Below are 26404 nucleotides of genomic sequence, written 5' to 3'. Positions count from 1 at the left end.
AAAATAAACATGAAGATATTATGTCCACCTATAATTAAAAAAAATAATTAAAGAAAAAAAAAAGAGAGAGATGCCAAAGCCAGAAGGGTTAGAGCAGAATAATCAAGAGGCAGAACAGTTGATACTAGTGAAAGGAAAGAAGCTAAATCATATAGGGTTTCTTCAAAAATGACTAGACTTTATACCTTTGGAGAGCAGTTTCCGGAATTTCTGTGTGGTTGCTAATTGCAAGTCAGAATCATCAGAAAATAGCATCTCCACCATCTCTCTTGTGATCACACTCTCCTAGAATATAAAACAAGTTTAGGACTTTGCAAACCAACACCAGAACCAAATGTGAACAAAGATGTAAACACACTTTTTTTTTCTTTTGGTACTAGGAATTGAACTCAGGGGCACTTGACCATGAGCCACATACCCAGTCCTATTTTGTATTTTATTTGCCTCCTGTCTCAGCCTCCCAAACCGTTGGGATTATAGGCGTACGCCACCACACCCAGCTGTGAGCACACACTCTTGCTTGGCATCCTTCTTTTAAAAATTTTAGGGTAAGAGGATGGCATAGTAGCTTAGGAGAGAGCGTTCTTTTAACCCATGGCTGCTTCAAGTTGGAACATTTAGAAGTGATTCCTAATCTCTGAAGCAAAAAATGGCTTCTCTTATGTTTCCTCAGGTGTTTCTATCAGAGATAAATCCTTTTTGACTCTTTTTTTTTTGAGAGAGAGAATTTTTAATATTTATTTTTTAGTTTTTGGCAGACACAACATCTTTGTTTGTATGTGGTGCTGAGGATCGAACCCGGGCCGCTCGCACGCCAGGCGAGCGCGCTACCGCTTGAGCCACATCCCCAGCCCCCTTTTTGACTCTTTAAATTGACCAAGTGGAGCATGCCTGTAACCCAGTGACTTGGGAGGTTGAGACAGGAGGATTGCGAGTTCAAAGCCAGCCTCAGCAAAAAGCGAGGCGCTAAGCAACTCAGTGAGGCTCTAAGCAACTCAGTGAGACCCTGTCTCTAAATAAAATACAAAATAGGGCCAGGGATGTGGTTCAGTGGTCAAGTACCCCTGAGTTCAATCCCTAGTACCAAACAAACAAACAAACAAAAAACAACCAAACCCTGACCATCTATAAAATGGCCCATGGAAGAAAGAGCTTAGCATTATTGGCAAAGCTACTAAATGATATGAACCATCCAATTTCTATTCTGTAGAAGCAAATATGTCCCTGGTCTGCATCAGGCACATACAAGGGCCTTACCCCAGTTGTAGAGCTCACATAGGAGTCCATGAGGAGACTATCAAACATGGCGGCTTCTTCATTAATCAGCTCCACATTTCTTCGTTTAAAAAGCTAAAAGTAAAGTGAAGAAAAATGGTAAGACTACTCACTGAAACAAACCAAATCAAAACACCAATAATCCAATGTTAAATTATGGCATAACTGACAAGCAAATGGTAAAGTAACTGAGAAAAGGATGCCAAGCTTTAAATACTGACATGAATGTAATACCACAAAGCTTTATTCTTTCTTTTATTTAAACCATTATTTTATTTATTTATCCTGATGTGGTGCCGAGGATTGAACCCAGGATCTCACATGTGCTAGGTGTGCACTCTACCGCCAAGCCACAACCTCAGCCCTATATATAGCTTTATTCTTATGTTACATCAATAGAATTGTTCACTTTTCAAAAAAAATTTTTTTTTTACTGCCTGGCCTGGTGGCAGACACATATAATTTCAGTGGCTCAGGAAGCTGAGGCAGGAGGATCTCGAGTTCAAAGCCAGCCTCAGCAACTTAGCAAGGCCCTAAGCAACTCAGAGACACCTTGTCTCTAAATAAAATATAAAAAAGGGTGGGGATGGGGCTTAGTCAGTGGCTAGCACACCTGGGTTCAATTCCTGGCAATAAAAAAATAAAAAATAAAAAAAAATTTGGTTCTGGGTATTGAACCTGAGACATTATTAACCATTGAATCATATCCCTAGATCTTTTCAAATTTTTATTTTGAAATAGGTTCTCACTAAATTGCTGAGGCTGATTTTGAACTTGTGATCCTCCTGCCTCAGGCTTCTGGGCTGCTAGGATTACAGGCATGTGCCACCACACCTGGCTAATTGTTCATACTTTTTCTTTTTTAAGTTGTAGTTGGACACAATACCTTTAGTATTAAATTTATTTTTATGTAGTGCTGAGGACTAACCCAGCGCCTTGCACCGTGGTAGGCGAGAGCTCTGCTGCTGAGCCACAACCCCAACCAGTTTACATTTTTATAAGCAAACAGAACAAAACAAAAAACAAATAACACTATTTCTTTGCCTTTTATATAAAAGATGATAGGTATAAAAGGTTTTGAAGGTGCTGGGTCTGGTGATGCTTGTTTGTAATCCCAGCAACTCAGGAAGCTAAAGCAGAGAGATTGCCAAATTTGAAGACAGCCTCAGTGACTTAGTAGGACCAACTCTGTCTAGAAACAATAAAAATAAATAAAAGAACAAAAAGTGCTAGGGATATAGCTCAATGGTAGAGTGCCCCTGGTTTCAATTCCCAGTACTGGAGATGAGGGGACAAAGGGCTTTGAAGGAAAGGAATAACAGTATAGCAAGAAGGTGGGCAAAAGCAGGTTAGGTAACTAAATCTAGATCTAAGCAAGGCACCAATGTGGCAGTGGTAAGGTAAAGCAATAGTATAGTCTCAGTCTGAGGGACACTTACAAAGAATAAACTCAAGTAGAAGACAGCCCAGAATGGCTGATAAGCCTCTTAAAGGACAAGTCTGGGAGCTGGGCCTTCAAGGACACTGACCCTACACTGACAGCAGTGTGACAAAGACAAGGGGCACATGGAAGTATAACTTGAAGGCTAAAAGACACAAAGTAGGGATTGGTTCTCCCCTTTTTTTTAAAAAATAAACTCAATAAGTTTTTCTCTTCTTCTTCTTCTTTTTTTTTTTTTTTAAGAGAGAGAGAACTTTAATATTCATTTATTTTTTTTGTTTGTTTTCAGTGGACACAACATCTTTGTTTGTATGTGGTGCTGAGGATTGAACCTGAGCCGCACACATGCCAGGTAAGCGCGCTACCGCTTGAGCCACATCCCCAGCCCCGGTTCTCCCTTTCTTAAAGCTTCCAACACTTCTTCACAAAAGCAGACTGGAAGGTGGATACTGTTTTGCACACCTGTCATCTCACTGACTGAATGCTGAGGAAGAGAACCACAAGTTTAAGGCTATAAGGCCAGCTTAAGCAAACTAACTTAGTAACATGTCTTAAAAAAAAGAAAGAAATTAAAAGGGCTAGGAATGTAGCTCAGTGGCAAAGCACTCCTGGGTCCAATCCCTAGAACTGGGGAAAAAAAAAAAAAACCCAAAATGAAACTAGATGACTAGCCCACTAAGTAGCTAAGCTAAACATTCCTAAGGGAAAGTTGAGTGTCAAGGTAAAGGATAACCATAGCAACTAAACACTGTTTCCCTGATAAAATGTTGAGAATATTCTGGTTAACCTACTTGCTGCTCCCGCTTCTGCTTCCGGAGCTGAATGCCCTCTTCCTCTCTTCTTCGCCTCATTTCCTCGGGGTTCAAGGCATTGTTCTTATAGCTCTTCATTCGATAATTGTCTTTTCCTGGGCTCGCCATGGTCTCTAGAAGGGAAAATATAAACACAGTGTCAAAGACTCTCAAGTAGACAGCATTTCTTTTTCATTGTGCTCTATCCTCTTCTATTCCAGTAGGACCAATGCTTCTCAGGGAGGCCCAATAATCAAATAACTGTACCTAAAATCTCCTGTGCCATGCCTACAAACATGGCAGGTGAACACATACTCAACAGTCTCCTTTAATCATAATAAGCTTGTTACATAGGTGGTATCACAGCAATTGGTATACATATAGTAGTTAAAAAAGTATGGGCCCAGGGACCAGATTGTCTGGGTTCAAATCCTGGTTCTTCAACTTGTTAGTCGAGCAACCTGAACAAATTCCTTTAATCTTTTTCCTTCAGGATCTTCTTCTTCTTTTTTTGTTTTTTTGGTGCCGAGGAATCAAACCCAGGGCCTTGTGCAGACAACACAAGCACTCTACCAACTGAGCTCTATCCCCAGCCCAGGATCTTCTCTTTAAAACAGGGTCACAGAGGGGTACAGAGGTACACAGCCGAAATCCCAGCAGCTTAGGAGGCTGAGGCAGAAAGATAACAAGTTTGAAGCCAGCCTTAACAACTTAGTGAGGCCTTAAGCAACTTAGTGAGACCTCGTCTCAAAATAAGAAATAAAAAGAGCTGTGGATGTGATTTAGTTGGTTAAGTGTCACTGGGTTCAATCCCTAGTATAAACAAACAAACAAAAAACAGGATCATGATCATTCCTATTTTACTGAGTTATTACAGGCTGAGTACTCCTTACCCTAAATACTTAAGATTAAAAGTGCTTGGGATTTCAAATTTTCAATGCTCAACCTGTATAAGGATTAAATAGTTTAATGCATGTGAAATGGGCTGGGGATATTGCTCAGTGGTAGCACTTGCCTAGCATGTACAAGGCCCATGGTTCAATCCCTAGCACTGAAAAAGAAAAAGAAAAAAAAAAGTTTGACTGTGAGTACTTCTCAGAACAATGCCAGGGCAAATGATCACAAGTTATGATCAAGCGATTCCACAAAAAAGAAAAGAGCCATATGATTTGCCCAATAAACTCAGATATTACCAAGCAAAATAATACAGTACATATCTGCAAACCTATCACCCAATCTAAGAACATTATCAATATGCTTAAAATTAGTCGTCCTGGGCTCTTCCCCTATTCTAGAATCCCTCATCTCCAACAACAACAACAACAACAATAACAATGCCCCGTTATCATGAATTTTTATCATTTTTACTTTTGTCTTTGCTATTAATCACACATATATATGTCCCTAAACAATCTGTTTTGTCTTCTGAAAGTGATTTCACCCCCATTTTCTGGGTTTCTAAGATTCACTCATGTTTCTGCATGTAGCTATATTTCATTATTTTTTCCTATTTTATTATTTCACAGTTTAACTATATCACACTTTATCTATTTTTCTGTGGGTCTTTTCCCTCTAGCTTTTTCCTGTTACAAATCTATGGGGAATGCTGGGCGCAGTGGCACATGCCTGTAATCCCAGTGGCTTGAGAGACTGAGACAGGAGAATCGCAAGTTCAAAGCCAACCTCTGTAATTGCAAGGCACTGAGCAACTCAGTGAGACCCCATCTCTAAATAAAATACAAAATAGGACTGGAGATGTGGCTCAGTGGTTGAGTACCCCTGAATTCAATCCCCAGTACCAAAACAACAACAACAACAAAACAACAACAACAACAAAAAAACAAACCCACAAATCTATGGGGAAGCTACTGAGGAATCAGTGATAGATACATTTTCTGAAATTCTAAATTTTGGGGGTAAGGGCAGTACTAGAGATTGAATTCAGTGTCATTCTACCACTGAGCTACCTACACCCCCTGCCCTTTTTATTTTTTTTTTAGACAGGGTGTCACAAAATTGCTGAGGCCAGGGCTTGGGATATAGCTCAGCTGATAGAGTGCCTGCCTCTCATGCACAAGGCCTTGGGTTCAATCCCCAGAAGCCCTCCCCGCCCCCCCCCCCACACTGATCTTCCTGAGTTGCTGGATTAATTATAGGCGTGCACTACCATACCTGCACACCCAGCTGAAATTCTGTTTAAAAGCTAAAATTGGATTATTTGCAAACACTGACTCATTTTATGAAAATCACTAATATCCAAGCCTGAATAACCATAGTTTGTCTGATACTCATTCTTCCAAGTAAAAATAGTGTTAAAAAAAAAAAAAATGTCAGAGGGCTGGGTGGCTCAGCCGAGCATTCGTCTAGCAAGTGCAAGGTCCAGGGTTCAATCCTCAGCATCACATAAAAATAAGTAAAATAAAGGTATGGCATCCAACTACAACTAAAAAGTAAATATTAAAAAAAAAAGATTCATTAAAAAAAGGGGGGAGGAGGCTGGGGAGGTGGCTCAGTGGCAGAGCACATGTAGCCTTGCAATGTGAGGCACTGGGTTCAATCCTTAGCACCACTTAAAAATAAGTAAACAATAACAACAATAAAAATAATAATAATTTTACAAACTTAAAAATAATTTTTTTTTTTTTTTAAAAAAAGGTCAGACTGGAGTTGTGGCTCATTGGTAAAAGTGCTTGCCTGGCATGTGTGGGGCACTGGATTTGATTCTAAGCACTGCATATAAATAAGTGAATAAAATAAAAGTTCATCAACAACTAAAAATAAATACTTTAAAAAAAAAAAAGGCTAGTTTAGCCAGGTTCAGTGATGCATGCCTATAATCCCATTGGCTCTGGAGGCTGATGCAGAAGGATTGGGAGTTCAAAGCCAACCTCAGCAATTTATCAAGGCCCTAAGCAACTCATCGAGACCCTGTCTCTAAGAAAATATACAGCTAAGAAAAGGGCTAGAAATGTGTTTCAGTGGTTAAGCTTCCCTGGGTTTAATCACCAGTACCCTCTCTCCCCCCATCAAGTCTAGTTTATAGTTAACAACTTAAGCTCACAGGTGATTTTTCCCCAGATATTTTTCAAGGGTTGAATTTGTATGGCTTCATCAGGGATAGTATTCTTTTGATTTATAGTGCTAGGGACAGAACCCAGAAGCTTACACATACTAGGCAACCACTCTAACACTGAGATATATGCCCAGATCAATTACTAAGGAATTTATTTATTTATTTGTTTGTTTGTTTGTTTATTTATTTATGGTGGCACTGGGAATTATATCACTGAGCTACACTCTGAGCCTTTTTGTATTTTGAGAAGGGTCTCACTAAGTTACTGAAACTAGCTTCAAACTTGGGATCCTCCTGTCTTAGTCTCCCAAGTCACTGGGATTACAGCTATGGGACACTGAGCCTGGTCTCACCAAGGATATTATTTAAAAAAAAAAAATACAGTTGATAGTAAAGAATACAAAGATTACTAGTATTCTTTGACACCACTGCCTTGATTTGAGCTAAAGCATAAGTACAGATATCAATACAGTGAAAATGGCAAACAACATTTTAGTCTTTACTTCAAAAACCCTCTGAAGTGGTGGTCACAAGGATACACTGGGGTCTGCAGACCACGTTTTGAGAATTGATGCTCCAAGGAATGAGTTGTAATGTCAAAGCTGTCTTCCAGTATGTTGCTAATTTAACTAGCTAAGCAATAAACAAAAGGTTCCCACTGATATATCATCTTTTGTTAATATATAGTTTTGTTTCTTTTAAAAATATTTTTTGTAGTTGTCAATGGATTTTATTTATTTATATATGTTGCTGAGAATCAAACCCAGTGCCTCACACATGTTAGGCAAGTGCTGTACCACTGAGCCACAACCTCAGCTCCTGATATATTATCTTGAACAACACTTAGAATCATCACTTTTCAGTACACTAGGTGTGATACAATGTTCCACTGAGGTATAAGTACTTGCATTATTCCAGATTACTAATGAGGTTAGATTTCATATGATTTACTAGCCATATTTCTCCTTTTATGGAAACAAACCATTTTTTAAAATATTTTATTTAGAGACAGGGTTCTCACTGAGTTACTTAGAGCCTCACTAAGTTGCTAAGGCTGTCTATGAACTCATGATTCTCCTGCCTCAGCCTCCTGAGCCACTGGGATTACAGGCATGAGCCACCACACCCATAAGTTCTTAACTTTAATGTAGTTAAAACTTTTGTGTGCATTTTCTATATGTGTATTGTTAAACAAACCTTTCCATACTTATTTTTTTCTCCTTTGGGGGAGTGCTGGGATTCAATCCAGGGGCAATTAGCACTGAGCTGCATGCCCAACCTTCCTACTGTATAATTTCTTAAAAAATATTTTTTAATTGTAGATGGACATAATACCTTTATTTTATTTACTTATGTAGTGCTGAGAATTGAACCCAGTGCCTCACACATGCTAGGCAAAGTGCTCTACCACTGAGCCACAACCCCAGCCCTACTGTAAGATTTCTATCTTCTTTGTACTTATCCTGTTATTCTAAACTGTATACTTAACTATGTAATTAATGTGTACTTAAATTATGTCATTAATGTAATGACCTTATGATACAATTTAATACCTAAGACTTGTAAATTTCCTTCAATTAAAATCATTATAATGCAGTTATGAATAGCTAATATCCATGGATTTTATTTAAAAATCAGTAATGTTGGGGTGGGGATGTGGTTCAAGCGGTAGCACACTGGCCTGGCATGCATGCGGCCCGGGTTCGATCCCCAGCACCACATACAAAGATGTTGTGTCCTCCGAAAACTAAAAAATAAATATTAAAAAAATTCTCTCTCTCTCTCTCTCTCTCTCAAAAAAATCAGTAATGCTTGGGAACTTTATTATTTCTAATAAATGACACTATAGTCCAAGTCCTTTTTTTTAAAGTATCTTTTTAGTCATTGATAGACCTTTATTTTATTTATTTATATGTGGTGCCGAGAATTGAACCCAGTGCCTCACGCATGCCAGTCAAGTGTGGTACCACTGAGCCATAACCCCAGCCCCTATAGTCCAAGTAAGTCTTAAGCAAAAAAAAAAAAAAAAAAAAAAATCTCTGTGTTTAATGTGTGTTTAAGGAGAATGTGTACTTTTCCATTATTGTGTATGGCGTTCTATATGTCATGTGTCTAATGAATTAAGTGGTTCATCACATGGTTCAACTCTTCTTCTTTTGGGGGGTCACAGTACTGGGGATTGAATCTAGGGACACTGTACCACTGAGCCATATTACCAGCACTTCTTATTTTTCATTTTGAGAAAGGGTCTTGCTAAGTTGGCCTCAAACTTGTGATCCTCCCGTCTCAGCTTACAATGTAGCTGGGAATACAGGTGTCTGCCAGTGTTAACCACTTCCATTGTTCAACTCTTCTATTGCTTTACTGATTTTTTTCAATACTGAATATATCTATTTTACCTGTAATTTCATTTTTCTTTAAATATTTTAACACTATTTCATTAGGGGTATACACACTTGGAACTGTTTTATTACTGGTAATAGTAGTAGTAGCAGTAGTAGTAGTAGTACTGGGGATTTAACCTAGAGGTGTCTTACCACTAAGTCCTATCCCCAGCCCTTTTTATTTTTTGACACAGGGTCTTGCTAAGGTGCTTAGGGCCTCACTAAGATGCTGAGACAAGGGCTGGGGTTGTGGCTCAGCAGTAGAGCACTCACCTAGCATGTGTGGGGCGATGGGTTCGAACCTCAGCACCACATAAAAATAAATAAATAAAATAAAATAAAGATATTTATTTTTAAAGAAAGAGATGCTAAGACGAGACTCAAACTTGTGATTTTCCTTTGCCCTTTGACTCATAAAAAACTTTTATCAGGAGGATCACAAGTTCAAAACCAGCCTGAGCAAAAGCGAGGTGCTAAGCAACTCAGTGAGACCCTGTCATGTAGCTTAGTGGTTGAGTACCACTCAACCATTCAATTCCTGGTATCCCCCAAATTACTAGACATGCCAAGAACTAGGAAAATTTTGACTCATAAAGAGGATAAAATCAGTTAACACAGGCAGACCTATAAATGATACTTCAGGAGCCTGTGTGAAAGTATCATGTGTTCTAATATATTTGTGTAACTGGTTTCACAGGAGAAAATGAGGGGGAAGGATTATGAATGAAGATTAAAAAATTTCAAACTTGATGGTATACTGCCTAAAAAGTATGATAAAAACAGAGACGACAATAAGGTCAAAACCCTGAAGGGGCTGCGGTAGAGTGCTTGCCCAGAATGTGTGAGGCATTGGGTTTGATTCTCAGCACCACATATAAATAAAAGTCCATTGACAACTAAACAAAACAAAACACCTGAAAACCAGCAACAAAGAAAAACAGTTAAGTACCCTTTACATAAAGATCAAAGATAAGAATGGATGACTTGGTTAGGCACAGTGGTGCATTCCTGTAATCCCAGTGACTTGGGAGGCTGAGGCAGGAGAATTGAAAGTTCAAGGCCAGTCTCAACAATTTAGCAAGACCTGTCTTAAAAAAAAAAAAAAAAAAAAAGGCCTGACTTTTTGTCAGAAACTATACCATAAGTATATTAAAAGAAGAAAATCTTTCAAACTAGAACTCTATATCCAATTGCTAAGGTTTGGATGTGTATTCTCCCTTAATGTTTCATGTGTTGGAAGTCTGGTTATCAGTGTGACAGGTGGTGAGAAGTTTAGGAAGGTGGGATTTAAAAAGAGGTCACAGATCACAGGGGGCATTGGTTTTAGAAGGAACTAAGGTAGTTCTCTGGGGACCCATAAATTATTTTTCATTTGTGAACTGTTAGTAGGTTGTTATGACAGTCTAAGCCTGGTCATGTGTCTCCCTCATACATTATTGTAATGCCATCCCATAAGGTATTCACTAGAACAGAGCTGATGTCAGTAATATACTCTTGAATTTTCAGAACTATGAACTAAATAAACAACTTATTTATAAAATTACATAGCCTCAGGTATTTCACCATAATAGACTGATATAACAATAAAAATATTTTTAAAAAAATGATTGGCCAAGTGTAGTGGCGTAGCCTGTAATCCCAATGGCTCGACAGGCAAGGCAGGAAGATTGAGAGTCCAAAGCCAGCCTCAGCAATTCAGGGAGGCACTAAACAAGACCCTGTCTCTAATAAAATAAATACAGGGCTGGGGATGTGGCTCAGTGGTCAAGTGCCCCTGAGTTTAATCCCTGGTACCAAAAAAAAAAAAAAAAAAAACGCTGATGGAAGGATGCTGGGGTTGTGGCTTAGCGGTAGGGCAATCACCTAGAACGTGCGAGGCCCTGGGTTCAATCCCTCAGTACCACATAAAAATAAATAAATAAAACAAAGGGATTGTGTCCAACTACAACTAAATATATATATTTAAAAAAAAAAAAAAACATCAAAAGTACGACTGGGCGAGGTGGCACACGCTTGTAACCCTAGTGGCTCAGGAAATTGTGAGTTCAAAGCCAGCCTCAGCAACTAAGTGAGACCCTGTCTCTAAACCAAATACAAAAAAGGGCTGGGATGTGGCTCCCTGGGTTAAATCCCTGAGAGGAAGGAAGGGAGGGAGGAAGGAAAAAAAAGATTTGTCCATATAAATAAAAGCTGAAAAACTGCTTCTGGTAGACCTGCATCAAAAAAATTTTTAAAGTTCTTCATGCAGAAGGAAAATGACTCTTGATGGAAACTCACATTTCCACAAAATGAAGAACACTAGAAATGATAAATACTTTAAGTAAATTTATAACCCCCGCCCACACACCTAAAAATTGTTCGATGGTACATGCCTGTAATCCCAGCTACTCATGAGAATACAAGTTCAAGGCCAGCCTCAGCAATTTGGCAAGACCCTTTCTCAAAAAATAAAAAGGGCTTAAGATGGGGCTGGGGATGTAGCTCAATTGATAGAGTGCTTGCCTCACATGCACAAGGCCCTGGGTTTGATCCCCAGCATGCCCCCTCCCCCAAAAGGCCTTAAGATGTAGCTCAGTGTAAGTGTCCCTCAATTCAATCACCATCACTGGGGCAATAATTCTTTAAAACAAATTAACGAATAATGAAGCTAAAGTGAAATTACTTTTTTTTTTTTTGGAGGGGGGTATCAGGGATTAAACCCAGGGTTCTTAACCACTAAACCCCACCTCAAACCCCATTTTTATATTTTATTTAGAAACAGGGTCTCGCTGAGTTGCATAGGACCTCACTAAATTGCTGAGGCTGATCCTCCTGCCTCTGCCTCCTGAGCTGCAGGAATTATAGAAATGTGCATGTGCCAGTGCATCCAGCTTGTAAAATTACTTTTAAAAACTCCAAGAGGGCTAGGATTGTGGCTCAGTGGTGGAGCACTTGCATGACTTGTGTGAGGCACTGGGTTTGAGTCTCAGCACTGCATATAAATAAATAAAATAGAAGTCCATTGACAATTAAAGGGTTAAAAAATAATTCCAAAAGAAAGCAGGTAAGGGGAAGAATGGGTTACAGCCAAAAACAGATGGGACAAATAGAAAACCAAAATAATTTCCAGAGTTACCACATTATAATGTTCAAATATCCATTTTAAAATTACAAGGCATACAAAGAGATAGGTAACAGCCCAATCCAGAAATAAAATGATAAAAACCATTTTTTCACACGTATAATTTTTTTAGTTGTAGATGGACACAATGCCTTTATTTTTATTTATTTTTATGTGGTATTAAGGATTGAACCCAGGGCCTCACGCATACTAGGCAAGTGCTCTACCACTGAGCTATACCCCAGTGCTAGAAACCATTCTTAAGGAAACCCAAATACTGAACTTACTAGATAAAGACTTTAAAACAGCTATCTTAAATATGTTCAAAAAGCTTAAGAAAAAGACAAAAAACTGAAGAACATCAGGAAAACAATATATGATCAAAATGAGAATGTCAATAAAGAGAAAGAAATTATAAAATGGAGCCAAACATGTTCTAAATCTGAAAATTACAATTATTGAAATGAAAAATTTACTACAAGGGTTCAATAGCAGATTTGAAAAAGGAGAAAAGTGGTAGTAAACTTGAAGACAGAACAATTGAAATTACCTACTCTGAGGAGCACAAAAACAAAAGAATGAAGAAAATAAACAATCTAATGGACCCATGGAACACCACTTATAAGGACTAATAATATACACTGTGGAATTACCAATAAGAAAACAAAAGGGGGCAGAAATAATGGTTATAAAGTTCTCAAATTTAATGAAAGACATGAATCTATACATGAAAAAGTTCAGTGAGCCTTAAAGAGAATAAAGTAAAAGAGATCCATATTGAGACATGTGCTCAAACTGTTAAAAGACAAAGAGAGAATCTACAAATTAAGAAGTGACTCATCACATACAAAGGATCTCCTCTACAGCTAATTGATCTTAAGAAACCATATCAGAAGGCAATGGGATAACAAAATGATGAAAGAAAACTCTATAAATGGGCTGGGGCTGTGGATCAGTAAAAGAGTGCTCACTTACCACGTGCCAGACTCTGGCCAGGCACAGTGGTGAACTCCTATAATTCTAGCTACTTGGGAGGCTGAGGTCGGGGGATTGCAAGCTCAGGAGACCAGCCTTGTCAACTTAATTGGACCCTGTCTCAAAAAGTAAAAAGGGGGCTGGGGATGTGGCTCAAGCGGTAGCGAGCTGGCATGAGTGCGGCCTGGGTTCGATCCTCAGCACCACATACAAAGATGTTGTGTCCGCCGAAAACTAAAAAATAAATATTAAAATTCTCTCTCTCTCTCTCTCTTTAAAAATAAATAAATAAATAAATAAATAATTCTCTCTCTCTCTCTCTCTCTAAAAAAAAAAAAAAGTAAAAAGGGCTAAAGATGCAATCAGTGGTATAGAACCACTGGGTTCAATTCTTGGTTCAAAAAAACACAAAGACTTCAATATACAACTTCCAATAACGAACAGAACACCTAAATAGAAGATTAATAAGGAAAGAGAGGACTTGAACATTATAAACCAACTTGACCTAACAGATATATACAAAAACATTCCACCCAAAAATAAAAGAGTACATATTCTCCCCAAGTGTATATGGAACATTCTTCATGACAGCACATTAGGCCACACACAAAAAGGCTCAATACATTTAAAAAGATGACTCGGCCAGGCTTGGTGGTGCATGCCTATGATCCCTGAGACTTGGGAGGCTGAGGCATGAATACTGTAGGTTTGAGGCCAGCTTTAGCAACTTAGCAAGACCTTTTCTCCAAAAAAGGAAAAAAAAAAGGTGGGGGGCCAGGCTATTTCTTAGTGGTAAAGGGCCTCTAGGTTCAATTCCTAATACCAAAAAAAAAAAAAAAAAAAAAAGATTGAAGATTATAATCATACTGACTGCATGGAATGAAGCTAGAAAGCAATATCAGAAGAATTGGAAAATTAATAAATATGTGGAAATTAAACAACAGACTCTTAAAATAGGACTCACATTTCCTAATTTCATAAGTTATTACAGGTTGAGTATCCCTTATCCAAAATGCTTGGTACCAGAAGTATTCTGGATTTTGGAATACACGTAAAATTTACAAATAAACGCATACTATATTTGCATATATGCAATGAGATATCTTCGATACAAATACAAAATTCACTTATGTTTCACATAACACACCTTGTACGCATAGCCTGAAAGTATTTTTCTTAAAAAAAAAAATTTTTAGATGTTGATGGACCTTTATTTTATTCATTTATTTATATGTGGTGCTGAGAATTGAACCCAGTGCCTCACACATGCTAAGCAAGCACTCTACCACTGAGCCACAACCCCAGCCCCCTGAAGTTGCTTTTATAAAATATTTTTAGTTCCTCTACATCTTGTGTGTGTATGTGTGTATGTTTTGTGGGTGTGTGTGGTCATGGTGACTAAACACAGGGGTGCTCTACTCATGAACTACATCCCCAGTCCATTTTATTTGTATTTTGGAACAAGGTGTCAATTGCCTAGGTTGGCCTTGAACATTTAGTCCTCCTGACTCAGCCTCCCAAAACTGCTGTGACTACAAGCATGTGCCACTTAAACAGTGGTCCACTTTTTGTTTTAAACTTATTTTTAAAATGGACACTGTATCTTTCTCTTCCTCTCTCCCTGATCCTCTCTAATCTCAGGGTAAAGGATTACCTTTCTTCCTCATTCTAGGCAGATTTATCTGTCCCTGAGTATATAACCATCATAGGAACAAAGTAATCCAGTCTTTGGGAGATGGTACCAGAAGATCTCAGAAATTATTATCTCCCAAATTTCAAGTGAATTCCAACTCCAGACAGAGAACCTGTGGCATGTAGCCTTTTACTTACCTCTTTAAAAGCCCCTGTTCCTGCTGATGGGCAGAATCACAGCCTCTAGGACAGGAGTCCCCTGTGTTTTTCCTTTGCTAGCAAAGCAATAAACTTTCTTTTCCCTTTTTCTCAAAACCATGTCCTCATTATTAGATTGGCACCAGGGACAAGGACCCAGTTTTTGGCAAAACCACCACACCCTATTTCTATTTGTACTTTGACTTGTCACACAAGGTCAGGTATAAAATTTTCTAATGGTGATATGACGTCAGAGCTCAATGAGTTTTGGATTCCACATTTTTTGGGGTGGAATAACCTATATAAAGCCACAGCAACCAAAAGTGTAGTAATGAATTAAGGATAGCTATATAGACCAATTAAATAGAACTGTGAGTTCAGACAAAACCCACACAGCTGGGTGTGGTAGTACATGCCTGTAATTCCAGTAACTAAGAGGAAGCAAGAGGATAGAAAGTTCAAGGACAGCCTGGACAACTTAGTGAGACCCTGCCTCAAAACAAAAACTTAAAAAAGGATTAGCTCTGTAGTTCAGTGGTAGAGCAATCCAGAATGCACACATGCACGCGTGCGAGCACATACACAAACAATAAGAAAACAACAACCACATCTGTGGCCTGCCAAATGATTTTCAGGTAAGGGTATCAAGTCCACTCAATGGGGAAAGAACTGTCTTTTCACTAAATAGCACCAGACAACTAGATTTCCAGATGCCAAAGAATGAAGTTGGACTTGCTCATATCACATTAAAAAATCAACTCAATAAATTGGGAACGGCGACACAGCTGCAATCTCTGCTACCCAGGAAACTGAAGCAGGAGGATCAGAAGTTCCAGGCCACCCTTTGTTGAGTGAGATCTTATCTCAAAATAAAATTTAAAAAGGGCTGGGGATGTAGACTGCTTGCCCAGCATGTGCAAAGCCCTGAGTTCCATTCCTGATACTGCTAAAACCAACAGTCTTAGAGAAAACCATAGGAGGTAAATTTTTATGACCCTGGATTTGAAGATATATTCTTAGGCATGACACCAAAAGCACAAACAACAAAAGAAACAAAAAAGAAATTGAAAAGATCCTTCAGAATGGGAGAACATATTTCTAACAGTTTAAAATGTGGATTATATAAAGAACTTCTAAAATTCAACACACTGGGGCTGGGGATGTGGCTCAAGCGGTGGCTCAAGCGGTGGCTTAAGTGGTAGCTCGCTGGCGTGCGGCCCGGGTTTGATCCTCAGCCCACATACAACAAAGATGTTGTGTCTGCCGAGAACTAAAAAATAAATCTTTAAAATAAATAAATAAATAAAATTCACCATACATACCACCTAATTTAAAAATAGGCAAAGAGAATTAAAAATATTTTTCCAAAGAATATATACAAATGGCCAATATACAAATAAAAGGATGATTAACAGGGGCTGGGATGATTAACAGGGGCTGGGATTGTGGCTCAGCAGTAGAGCACTCACCTAGCACATTTGAGGTACTGGGTTCTATCCTCAGTACCACATAAAAATAAACAAGTGTCCAGTTACAACTAAAAAAAAAAAATTTAAGGGGCTGGGGATGTGGCTCAAGCAGTAGCGCGCTCGCCTGGCATGCGTGCAGCCCGGGTCGATCCTCAGCACCACATACCAACAAAGATGTTGTGTCCGCCGAGAACTAAAAAATAAATATTAAAAAAAAATTCTCTCTCTCTCTCTCTCTCCTCTCTCACTCTCTCTTTAAAAAAAATTTAAAAAAAGATGCTCAACATTTTTAATCATTAAGGAAAGGCAAATCAAAATTAAGAGATATCATTTCACAATTACAAGTCTGGAATTATAAAAAGCAAGTGTTAGCAAGGATGTGGATAAACTGGAATCTGGACACTGCTGGTAAGAATGTAAAATGGTGCTGTTGCTGTGGAAAAAACAATGTTGGTTCCTCAAAAAATTAAACATAGATTTACCATATGACCCAGCAATTCTACTCTTGGGTATATACTCAAAAAAGACTGAAAAAAGGTACTCAAAATAGACTTGCAGCCAATATTCACTTTAGCATTATTCAAAATAGCCAAAAAGTGGTAGTAACACATGAATGGTTACAGAAAATGTGCTATATGCATACCATGTAATATTATTCAGCCATAAGAAGTTCTGCTAATATGTCTGCAACATGGATGAACCTTGAAGATAGTATGCCAAGCGAAATAAGTAAAATAGGATAAATTATATGATCCTTCTCATATGAGATACCTAGAATAGGCAAATTCATGGAGACAGTAGATTAGCAGTTAGTAGGTCCTAAGAGAGGGGGGATGGGCAGTTATTGCTTAACAGGTATAGATTCTGTTTGGGGTGATAAAAACCTGAAAATGGTATTGATGGTTATGTAACATAAATATTATGGATATTAATATTATACTGAATTGTATACTTAAACACATTTTACCACAAAAAGTTTTTTTAAAAAAATGGCACAGTATGGTTGAGGGTGTGGCTCAGTGGTAGAGCACTTGCCTAGCATGTGTGAGGAACTGGGTTTGATTCTCAGCACCACTATATAAATAAATAAAATCAATAAAGGGCCATTGACAACTAAGAATATATTTTTTAAAAATGGCAGAGTACTTGTTCCAATTAAATCTGACATAGAATCCCAATGTTTAAAAAACTGATAAAAGTGAAATTGAACTGAGGCAGGAGGATGTCAAGTTCAAAGCCAGTCTTAGCAGCTTAGCAAGGCCCTAAGCAACTTGAACAAGACCCTATCTCTAAATAAATAAAATATGAAAATATGAGTAAAATATATAAAAGGGCTGGGGATGTGGCTCAGTGGTCGAGTACCAAGGGAGATAAAAAAGTGAAGTTGATCATACTGATGTGGGTACAACGGCCTGAAGCCTTAACATCCTACTTTTCTCTTTCATTTTCTCCATTTCTAATCTGAAAAAGAGACTAACAGTATTGGAAAAGGGATAAAAAAATAAGTTTTACAGACACACAGATGGGGACAACTAATTCTATTATTCCATTTATCTGAAGGAATAGGGGCAATTGATAATAGAATTTAAAAGAAATCTTTCAAACATGGATTTGAACAGATAGATAAGATTTGAGCTGGTTCTTCAGCAGGAATAGGAATGAAATGAAGTATATTAATGGATGATGGAAGGAGTAGTCTGCAAGGGAACCTAATTGAAAGCGAAGTGAAACTGGATGTTGAGGGGAGAGAGCTGATTCTAGAACTATAGCTACTGAGGAAATGAAACTTTAGAAGGTGTCTTTGATCATTCTAGAAAGTAGTTCAGGGAACCTACAGTAGCAGTAAGGTCTTAAAACGTGCAAATCTTCACATCCACTTGGCCAGATCAGGTAAACTTACTGTTTAAAAAAAAAAAAAAAAAATTCTAAGGAACTGCAATGGCTTCTCCATTGGGTCGCTAGTTACCCCTGTGCCTGAATATAAGTAGAAGAAAGTTTCCTTAAGGCAAGACTGGAATTCTGTCGCCTATTACCTGATACATGGTTTTTCATGACTGAGCCTGGGCTCTCCCAGAGGCTGTCCCCTCCTTTGAGCAGAGTTGACAGTGAAGCTGGAAGGGGACACAGACTCTGTTTCTTTAGTCACCATGGTGATAAGAAACTATCACAAATATTTGCTTATGACTTCACTGGAGAAGCAGGCAGGGAAGCTTAAATTGGAAGGATGAATATTTACCTGCAGACGCACATATGCAATCAGTAACCAAAAGAAGACTAGGTTACTACTCAAAGACACAGAAGGCCAGGAGGCTTTTTTGTCATGCATTCAATTACTTGCTCAGGCAAGATCAAGAAAATCCACAATAAAAATAAAACATTTGGGGCTGGGGATATAGCTCAGTTAGTAGAGTGCTTGCCTCACATGCACAAGACCCTGGGTTCAATCCCCAGCAACACACACACACACACACACACACACACACACACACACACACCAAAACAACAATAACAACAACAACAAAAACACCTTTTCTAGCACTTGACTGTTGCAGAAAACCTTTTGGTTTTCTTAGCCCATGGAGTCCCAAGTTTTCAATTCTGTGACCATAGTAATGATTTCAAAATTAGCACATTGTATATTTTTTTCCTCAACTCTTTAAATTTTGGAGGTACTGGGGTTTGAACTCAGGGGCACTTTACCACTGTGTCACACTCCCAGTCTTTTTAATTTTCATTTTGAGACAGGGTCTTGCTAAATTACCCAGGCTACCCCTGAGTTTGAGCTCCTCCTTCCTGAGCCTTTGGGATTATGTGTGTGCTTGGCTTTAAATTTTTATAGGTATTCCACATCTGGGACAATTGTATAGGTCCCTAAAATTATACCTCCTATTTCTAAAGAATAAACACCTAATGTTGCCACGTATTTTCTAAGGGTTTAGAAACAAAGGGCAAGCAACAATACAAAATAGGTATGAGTCCTCTAACAGCTGAAATGTACTCCTCAAAATTCATAGGCTGAAATCTTAACCCCCAGTCCCTCAGAATATGATTATATTTGGAAATAGAGTCCTACAGAGGTAATTAAGGTTAAGTAAGGTTTTGCTAATTCAATAACTGATGTCCTTATAAGAAAGTGAGAATACAATGAAAACAGAAGTAACAGAAAGGTCTCAGAAAAAGCCAAACCTGTCAGATACAGTGGCATATGCCTATAATCCCAGTGATTTGGGAGGCTGAATAAGGAGGATTGCAAATTGGAGCCCAGCCTCATCAACTTAGCGAGACCCTAAGTAAATCGATGAGACTTGTCTCAAAATAAATAAATAAATAAAATAAAAGGGGGTGGGTGAGTATGGGGGGGCCTGAGAATGTAGTTCAGTGATTAGTTCAATCCCAGTACAAAAAAAAAAAAAAAGAAAAGTCAACATTGCTGACCTTTTAATCTTAGATTTCTACTTCCCAGACTGTGAGAAAACATATTTCTGTTATTTAAGTCTGTGACAGTTTGCTAGCAATTGATAGATTAAAAAACAGAGGCTTAGGGGCTAGAGTTGTAGCTCAGTGGTAGAGCACTTGCCAAGCACATGTGAAACCCCAGGTTTGATCCCCAGCACCACATAAAAATAAATAAATAAGATAAAGGTAGTATGCCCACCTATAACTAAAAAAAATATTTAAAGAAAAACTGAGGCTCAGGTCATACACAAGTAAGTAGCAAGATTTCTATAGTGTTCCACTTAATCACAGGTATAATTTATTTATTTATTTTGTGGTATTAGGGATGAAACCCAGGGACTCCCACACAGAGCTATATCCCCAGCCTTTTTTTTTTTTTTGGTACTAGGGATTGAACCCAAGGGCGCTTCACCACTGACCCACATCTCAAGCCTAATTTTTTTTATTTGTTCTTTTTTAGGTTTATGTAACAGAATATATTTTGACATATTATACATACCTGGAGTATAGCTTATTGTAATTAGTATCCCATTCTTGTGGAGTTATACATTATGTAGAGTGTCACTTGTCGTGTATTCATATATGAACACAGGAAAATTACATCTGATTCATTCTACTTTCTTTCCTAATCCTTCCCTGCAATTTCCCTTCATTCCTCTTTGTCTAATCCAATGAACTTCTATTCTGACCACCACACACATACCTTATTGTATGTTAGCATCTTTCCAATAAGAAAGAACATTTGGCCTTTGGTTTTTTGGGACTGACTTATTTAACTTAGCATGATGGTCTCCAGTTCCATCCATTTATCGGAAAATCTCATAATTTCATTTTTCTTTATGGCTTGTAATATTCCACTGTGTATATATTCCACATTTTCTTTATCCATTCATCTGTTGAAGGGCACCTAGGTTGGTTCTGTAGCTTTGCTACTGGGAACTGAGTTACTATAAACATTGATGTGGCTGTGTCACTGTAGTATGCTAAGTTGCTTAGGGCCTTTCTAAATTGTCAAAACTGCTTTGAATAGGGAATCCTTAGGGCCTTGCTAAATTGTCAAAACTGCTTTGTATAGGGAATCCTCCCGCCTCAGCCTCCTGAACTGCTACGATTACAGGTATGTACCATCATATTTGGCCCCAGGCTTTTTTATTTTTATTTTGAGATGGTCTTGCTGAATTGTTCAAGTTGGCTTTCAATTTGTGATCCTCTTGCCTCAGCCTCAGCTAGGATTATAGGTGTATGCCAATGTCCCTACCCATTTACAACTATTTAAACATTTTAAATAATGCATATTTTGTCAAGAGAAACTACTGCATATTGGGCCGGGGATGTGGATCAAGTGGTAGCGCGCTCGCCTGGCGAGCATGCGGCCTGGGTTCGATCCTCAGCACCACATACAAAGATGTTGTGTCCACCGAAAACTAAAAAAAAAAAAAATATATTAAAAAAAAGAAATAACTGCATATAACCAGCTGTTCCATGTATGAGATGAAAATATCATTATACCCTCAAGCTCACAAATATGGGTTTAAAGTATCCTGGATAACTGTTTGCTTTCAGACTTTCCAAATCAAAGTCTATATTCATAGTCTATGCTTCAAAAGGTATACCAAGATTACCAAGTGATCACTTTAAGGAACTTGTCTAAAAGAACCCAAAAGCGCTCCATGAAAGAAATTAGGGAACTAGCTTATATTTTCTAGGTAATAATGTGACACACTTCAAAGGAGATAGACCCTGGAACTCCAAGAAACAATCAACCTTTTCAAATTATGACCTTTGTCTTGGTACTAAACAGAGTGGGCACTCTTTTCAAAGGAAGGCCTTCTAATGAAACATTATTATAACTGCCCTGTCACTGAGATGTTCAGGCTTTAAATGAGATACAACACAGTTTGTAAGCTTGTAATTCATCATAATGCACTAAAGGTTACTTAGTGGCACTGGGAAAAAAAATAAGAGAAATAAAAATAAATTGCTCTTGGTGAGACTCTGTCTGCAAAAAAAAAAAAAAAAAAAAAAAAAAAGCTGGGGCTGTTGCTCAGTGGTAAAGCACCTTTGGATTCATTCCTAGGCCCAAATTAAATAAATAAATAGTCATTCTTGGTATGTGGCCTCTTTCTTCATGAATATAAGAAACCTACCTCCTCCCAGGCTGAACTAGCTTGCTTCAGCAGGCCTCTCCACTGACTCTTCACTAGGAATCTTACACAAATAAGTATTAATAAAAGTTTCTTGGGTTAAAGCACCAAAGCTACTTACTAGTAAATTGAAAAGAAAGGGTTAGCTCCCTAATTCCTGGCCCCCTGTGAAGTAATCAGCTTTCTTCTTCCACACCCTTCCACTATGATGTTCTGCCTTACCACAAACCCAAAAGCAACGGGACCAGACAACCATGGACTGAAACCTCTGACATCAGGAACCAAAATAATTCTTTCCTACTTCACATTGAAAAAGAAAAAAGAAAGATGGTAGGGCTAGGCCAGAAATGGTGAAACACGCCTATAAGCCTAGCAACTCATAAGACTGAGGCAGGAGTTCCAGGCAAACAGGGGCAACATTGTAAGGCCTTGTCTCAAAATAAAATAAAAAGGGCTGGGGCAGGGTGTGATGGCACACATCTGTAATCCCAGCAGCTTGGGAGGCTGAGGCAGGAGGATCCCAAATTTAAGGACAGCCTCAACAATTTAGCAAGTCCCTGTCTCAAAATAAAAAAATTAAAAGGGATGATGAAGTGGCTCAGTGGTAAAGCACCCTTGGGTTCAATCCCAGGTGCCAAACAAATACATAAATAAAAAGGGCTGGGATGTAGCTCAATAGTGAAGCACTTGCCTAGCATGCAAGAGACTCTGGGTTTGATTCCTAGTACTACATAAGGAAGGAAGGAAGGGAGGGAGGGAGGGAGGGAGAAGGGAGAAGGAGGAGGAAGAAGGAAGAAAAGGGGGAGGAAGAAGGAGGAAGTGTTGGTTAAGAAGAATACACTGGTGTTTAGAGCTCAGAGCCTTATCAAGTGAATAAGTCTGTATAATGTGCCAAGGTTTTTTGTAGATGTAATTAATCTCTAATCTTCAAAACAATCCTAAGAAGTGGGCATGATTCCTAATCTACAGATGATAAAAATGAGATTCAGAGGTTAAGTGACAAATCAGGAAGCTAATTAAAGTCAGCTCTGACTTGTTTGGTGCCAAACTTGAGGTTCTGTTCATTTTGTGAAAAAGGAAGCTATTGGCAACACTAAAATCTTCAGAATTCTGGGGTGCGGTTTGGAGACTGGCCTCAGCAGCTTAATGAGGCTATAAACAAGTTAGGGAGATCCTGTCTCAAAATAAAAAATAAAAAGGACTAGGGATGTGGCTCAATGACTAAGCAACCCTGAGATCAATTCTTGGTACCAAGTAACACTAATGATAATGATGATGATTTTTTGAAATATTTATTAAAAAAATTAAAAGGGTTGAAAGGGTAGCTCAGTGGTAGGGTGTCCTTAAATTCAATACCCAGTACTGGAGTGAAAGGGGGGGGGGGAACCTCAAAGAGATTCTATTTATTTTCCCTTGCTTAAGAGCATCACACTTAAGACTGGGGATGTAGCTCAGTGGCTGAGTACTTGCCCAGCATGTGTGAAGCCCTGGGTTCAATCTCTAGTATTGCAATAAAATAAAATATGCCACATTACAATTATCATACCGGATTTTCAAGAACTCATATTTACAGTATAAATTTTTCTTTTACATCGAGTTTTCTCTCTAGAACACAAATCTAACCAGCTACAAAACTGAAGTACAATTGTAGGTCAACACCTATATTGGACTTGATTAAATCAAAATTCTCCCAAAGTAAGTCAGCCACAATGCTGAAATTTGAAAGGTAGGAAGATAACACACAATACACGAGAGATACTAAGAGATTAATAAATCCAAACATTTAGAAGATATTCTTCTAAAACTTGCTTGGCTCAGTTTCTTATCAAAGATATCACAACAAAACAAAACAGGGGCTGGGGTTGTGGCTCAGTGGTAGAATGCTTGCCTAGTATGTGTGAGGCACTGAGTCTGAGCCTCAGCACCACATAAAAATAAATTAAATAAAGGTATCGTGTCCACTACAACTAAAAATATTCATTCACTGAGTAGATAATTACTGCAAATGAATACAAAGTTGGTAGCAAAATTTTGGTATTGCTGATTCACAATTTTGCTAGCTAAAAACAATAATTCAGAAGTAGTTCCAGGAATCTCACCATCTCCAATTCTTCCTACTGACCATCAGCCATACACTTGTGAGTGCTGCTTTTTATTCATCCCCCACCCTAGCAACTGCCCCATTTCTCAGTTCTCATGAAGAACAAAACAATTTTTCTCCTCTTTTTTTTTTATCATGAACTATTTAAACACTGAAAGTGTGGTTTAGAGGGCGGGGTTGTGGCTCAGTGGTAGCATGTTTGCTTGGCATGCATGAGGCACTGGGTTCGATTCTCAGCACCGCATACAAATAAATAAAATAAAGGTCCGTCAACAACTTAAAAATTATATCTATCTATCTATATATATATAAATATATATATTTAAAAGAAAGAGTGGTTTAGGAGAATAAACATCTATAAATTTGCCACTAAAATTCAACAAAAACTTTTAACAATGCCACCACCTCAGAGATGAAGTAGGACAACAAAGGAATGACTACAATTAGAGAGTGACTGGGGAACAATGGAACTCAGTGAGGAAGTAAAGAGAACCCTAAACAGCACGGAGACTAGAGATGGCAGGGAAACAAAGTCAAAGCAACTGCAACCCCAGCTCCCCAACTCAGGTCAGGGATGGGGAACCACATTTTGCATTGGGAGTGGGATTAAACAGGAAAGTCCAAGCAACTACCACCACCACCACCACTACAAACAGGCAGTCCTAATCACAGAGCTCCATAGAACTCACAGGTATTAAACCTAGTTTGGGAGCTGCCTGGGGTCAGTGTGACTGTTGTATTCCAGAGAAGGAACTCACATGGTCTTCTATCCTTGAGCCCAAGCTGCTACAGCACAGTAGCAGCTTGAGAATGGAACCATTTCTAGAGTCTACCCTGCCGTAAGGACCTGAGGATAGGCCTTTCTACAGACCGGGACTCTTGGATCACAGAAGCCTCTGCCAAAAGCCCTAGTTATAGAAGTACTCAACTTGAAGTGCCTAATGATAGATCCTTTGAAGCCTGCAGCTCTGAGATTGCAACTACTAGTTGCAGAAGCCCCAGCACCATCTATGATCTCCCTAAGAGGCCAGAGAACATGCCCCTCTGTACCACTTGCCCTTGGTATTGCGGCTGCCATCACCACTTGCCTTATTGGTGCCTGTAGTTAAGTACCTTTGGAAGTCCATGTCAATTGCAAAGTTGTACCGCTACCTGAACATTACCTGCAGTCCAGACCACTGTGGCATGCCCAGACACTGCTGATGTTGATTACTGCTGAAACCACACAAAGACTACATTTCTGTGCTCTATAAAGTCCTTACCCAACCAAAAACCCACATCCCATGTTAATGAAAAACTCTTCCCCTCTTAAGGTTACTCAATAAATGAAATATGTGAAAAGAAATTAAAAATAATGATCCCAAGGAAATAGTGGGTTACAAGAGAATATAGATAATTCAGTGAAATAAGAAAAGCAATTCATAATCTGAATGAGAAATTCAACAAATAGTAAATCACAGCTGAAGAATATAATCAGTGAAACAACAACAACAAAAAATACAACTGAGGGGGCTGGGGATAGCTGAGTTGGTAAAGTGCTTGCCTCACATGCACAAGGCCCTGGGTTCAATCCCCAGCACAACAACAACAAAAAAGTTGAGAACCTTAACAGATTAGATCAAGCAGAATAAAGAATTTCTGAACTTGAAGACAGGTCTTTTGAAACGACCCTGTCAGAAAAATTTAAAATAAAATAGAAGAATGAAGAAAACCTACAAAACTTATGGGATATCATTAATACTTTCATTTAAAGCAAATACTTGCATTACAGGGGTTGTGAAAAGGCACTGCAAACTTGAAATAATAGCTAAAAATTTGTCAAGTCTTGAAAGAAACATGAACATGCATGTATTTTGTCTAACCACAATAAAATAAAAGTAGAAAACAATAGTGACTCAGGAAGCTGAAGCCCTAAGCAATTTAGTGAGACCCTGTCTCAAAATAAAATATTAAATGGCAGGTGGAGTGGCACACAACTGTAATCCTAGCTGCTTGGAAGGCTGAGGCAGGAGGATCTTGAGTTTAAATAAAACCAGCCTCAGCAACTTAGTGAGAGTGTAAGCAACTCAGTGAGACCCTACCTCCAAATAAAAATACAAACAAGGGCTGCAGATGTGGCTCAGGAGTTAAGCACTCCTGGGTCCAATCCCCAGTTCTAAATAAATTAATTTAATTAAAAATTGAAGAAGGGTTGGGGATGTGGCTCAGTGGCTAAGTATCTGGGTTCAATTTCCAGTACCAAAGAAAAGATATGGAAAGCAAGCAAAACAATCAGGCTGGAGGTATAGCTTAGTGGTAAAGTGCTTGTTTGGCATGTGTGAGGCACTGGGTTCAGTCCTCAGAAGTGCAACAAACAAAACCTAGA

The 26404-nt window shown here is 38.5% G+C and overlaps 1 protein-coding gene across 3 annotated transcripts in view; it reads right to left on the bottom strand.

The window, feature by feature from the left end:
* Kpna6 (karyopherin subunit alpha 6) overlaps window positions 1–26404 on the bottom strand; it is a 61357-nt gene that overhangs the window by 16889 nt on the left and 18064 nt on the right. For 2 of the 3 annotated variants that reach the window (XM_005317740.4, XM_040288296.2), the window contains 3 exons: window positions 3508–3641; window positions 1258–1350; window positions 186–285 (listed from right to left, as the gene is read on the bottom strand). In XM_005317740.4, the coding sequence (XP_005317797.1) occupies window positions 186–285; window positions 1258–1350; window positions 3508–3641 (327 nt within the window). Of the gene's footprint in view, window positions 1–185; window positions 286–1257; window positions 1351–3507; window positions 3642–14869; window positions 14894–26404 lie in introns of those variants that run through there. The other variant, XM_078025824.1, reaches the window with a different exon arrangement.

Source organism: Ictidomys tridecemlineatus, chromosome 11 (assembly GCF_052094955.1).
Source record: "Ictidomys tridecemlineatus isolate mIctTri1 chromosome 11, mIctTri1.hap1, whole genome shotgun sequence".
Lineage (NCBI taxonomy): Eukaryota > Metazoa > Chordata > Mammalia > Rodentia > Sciuridae > Ictidomys > Ictidomys tridecemlineatus.
Note: the sequence above shows the minus strand (reverse complement) of the source record. Positions and strands in the feature narration are given on the sequence as shown.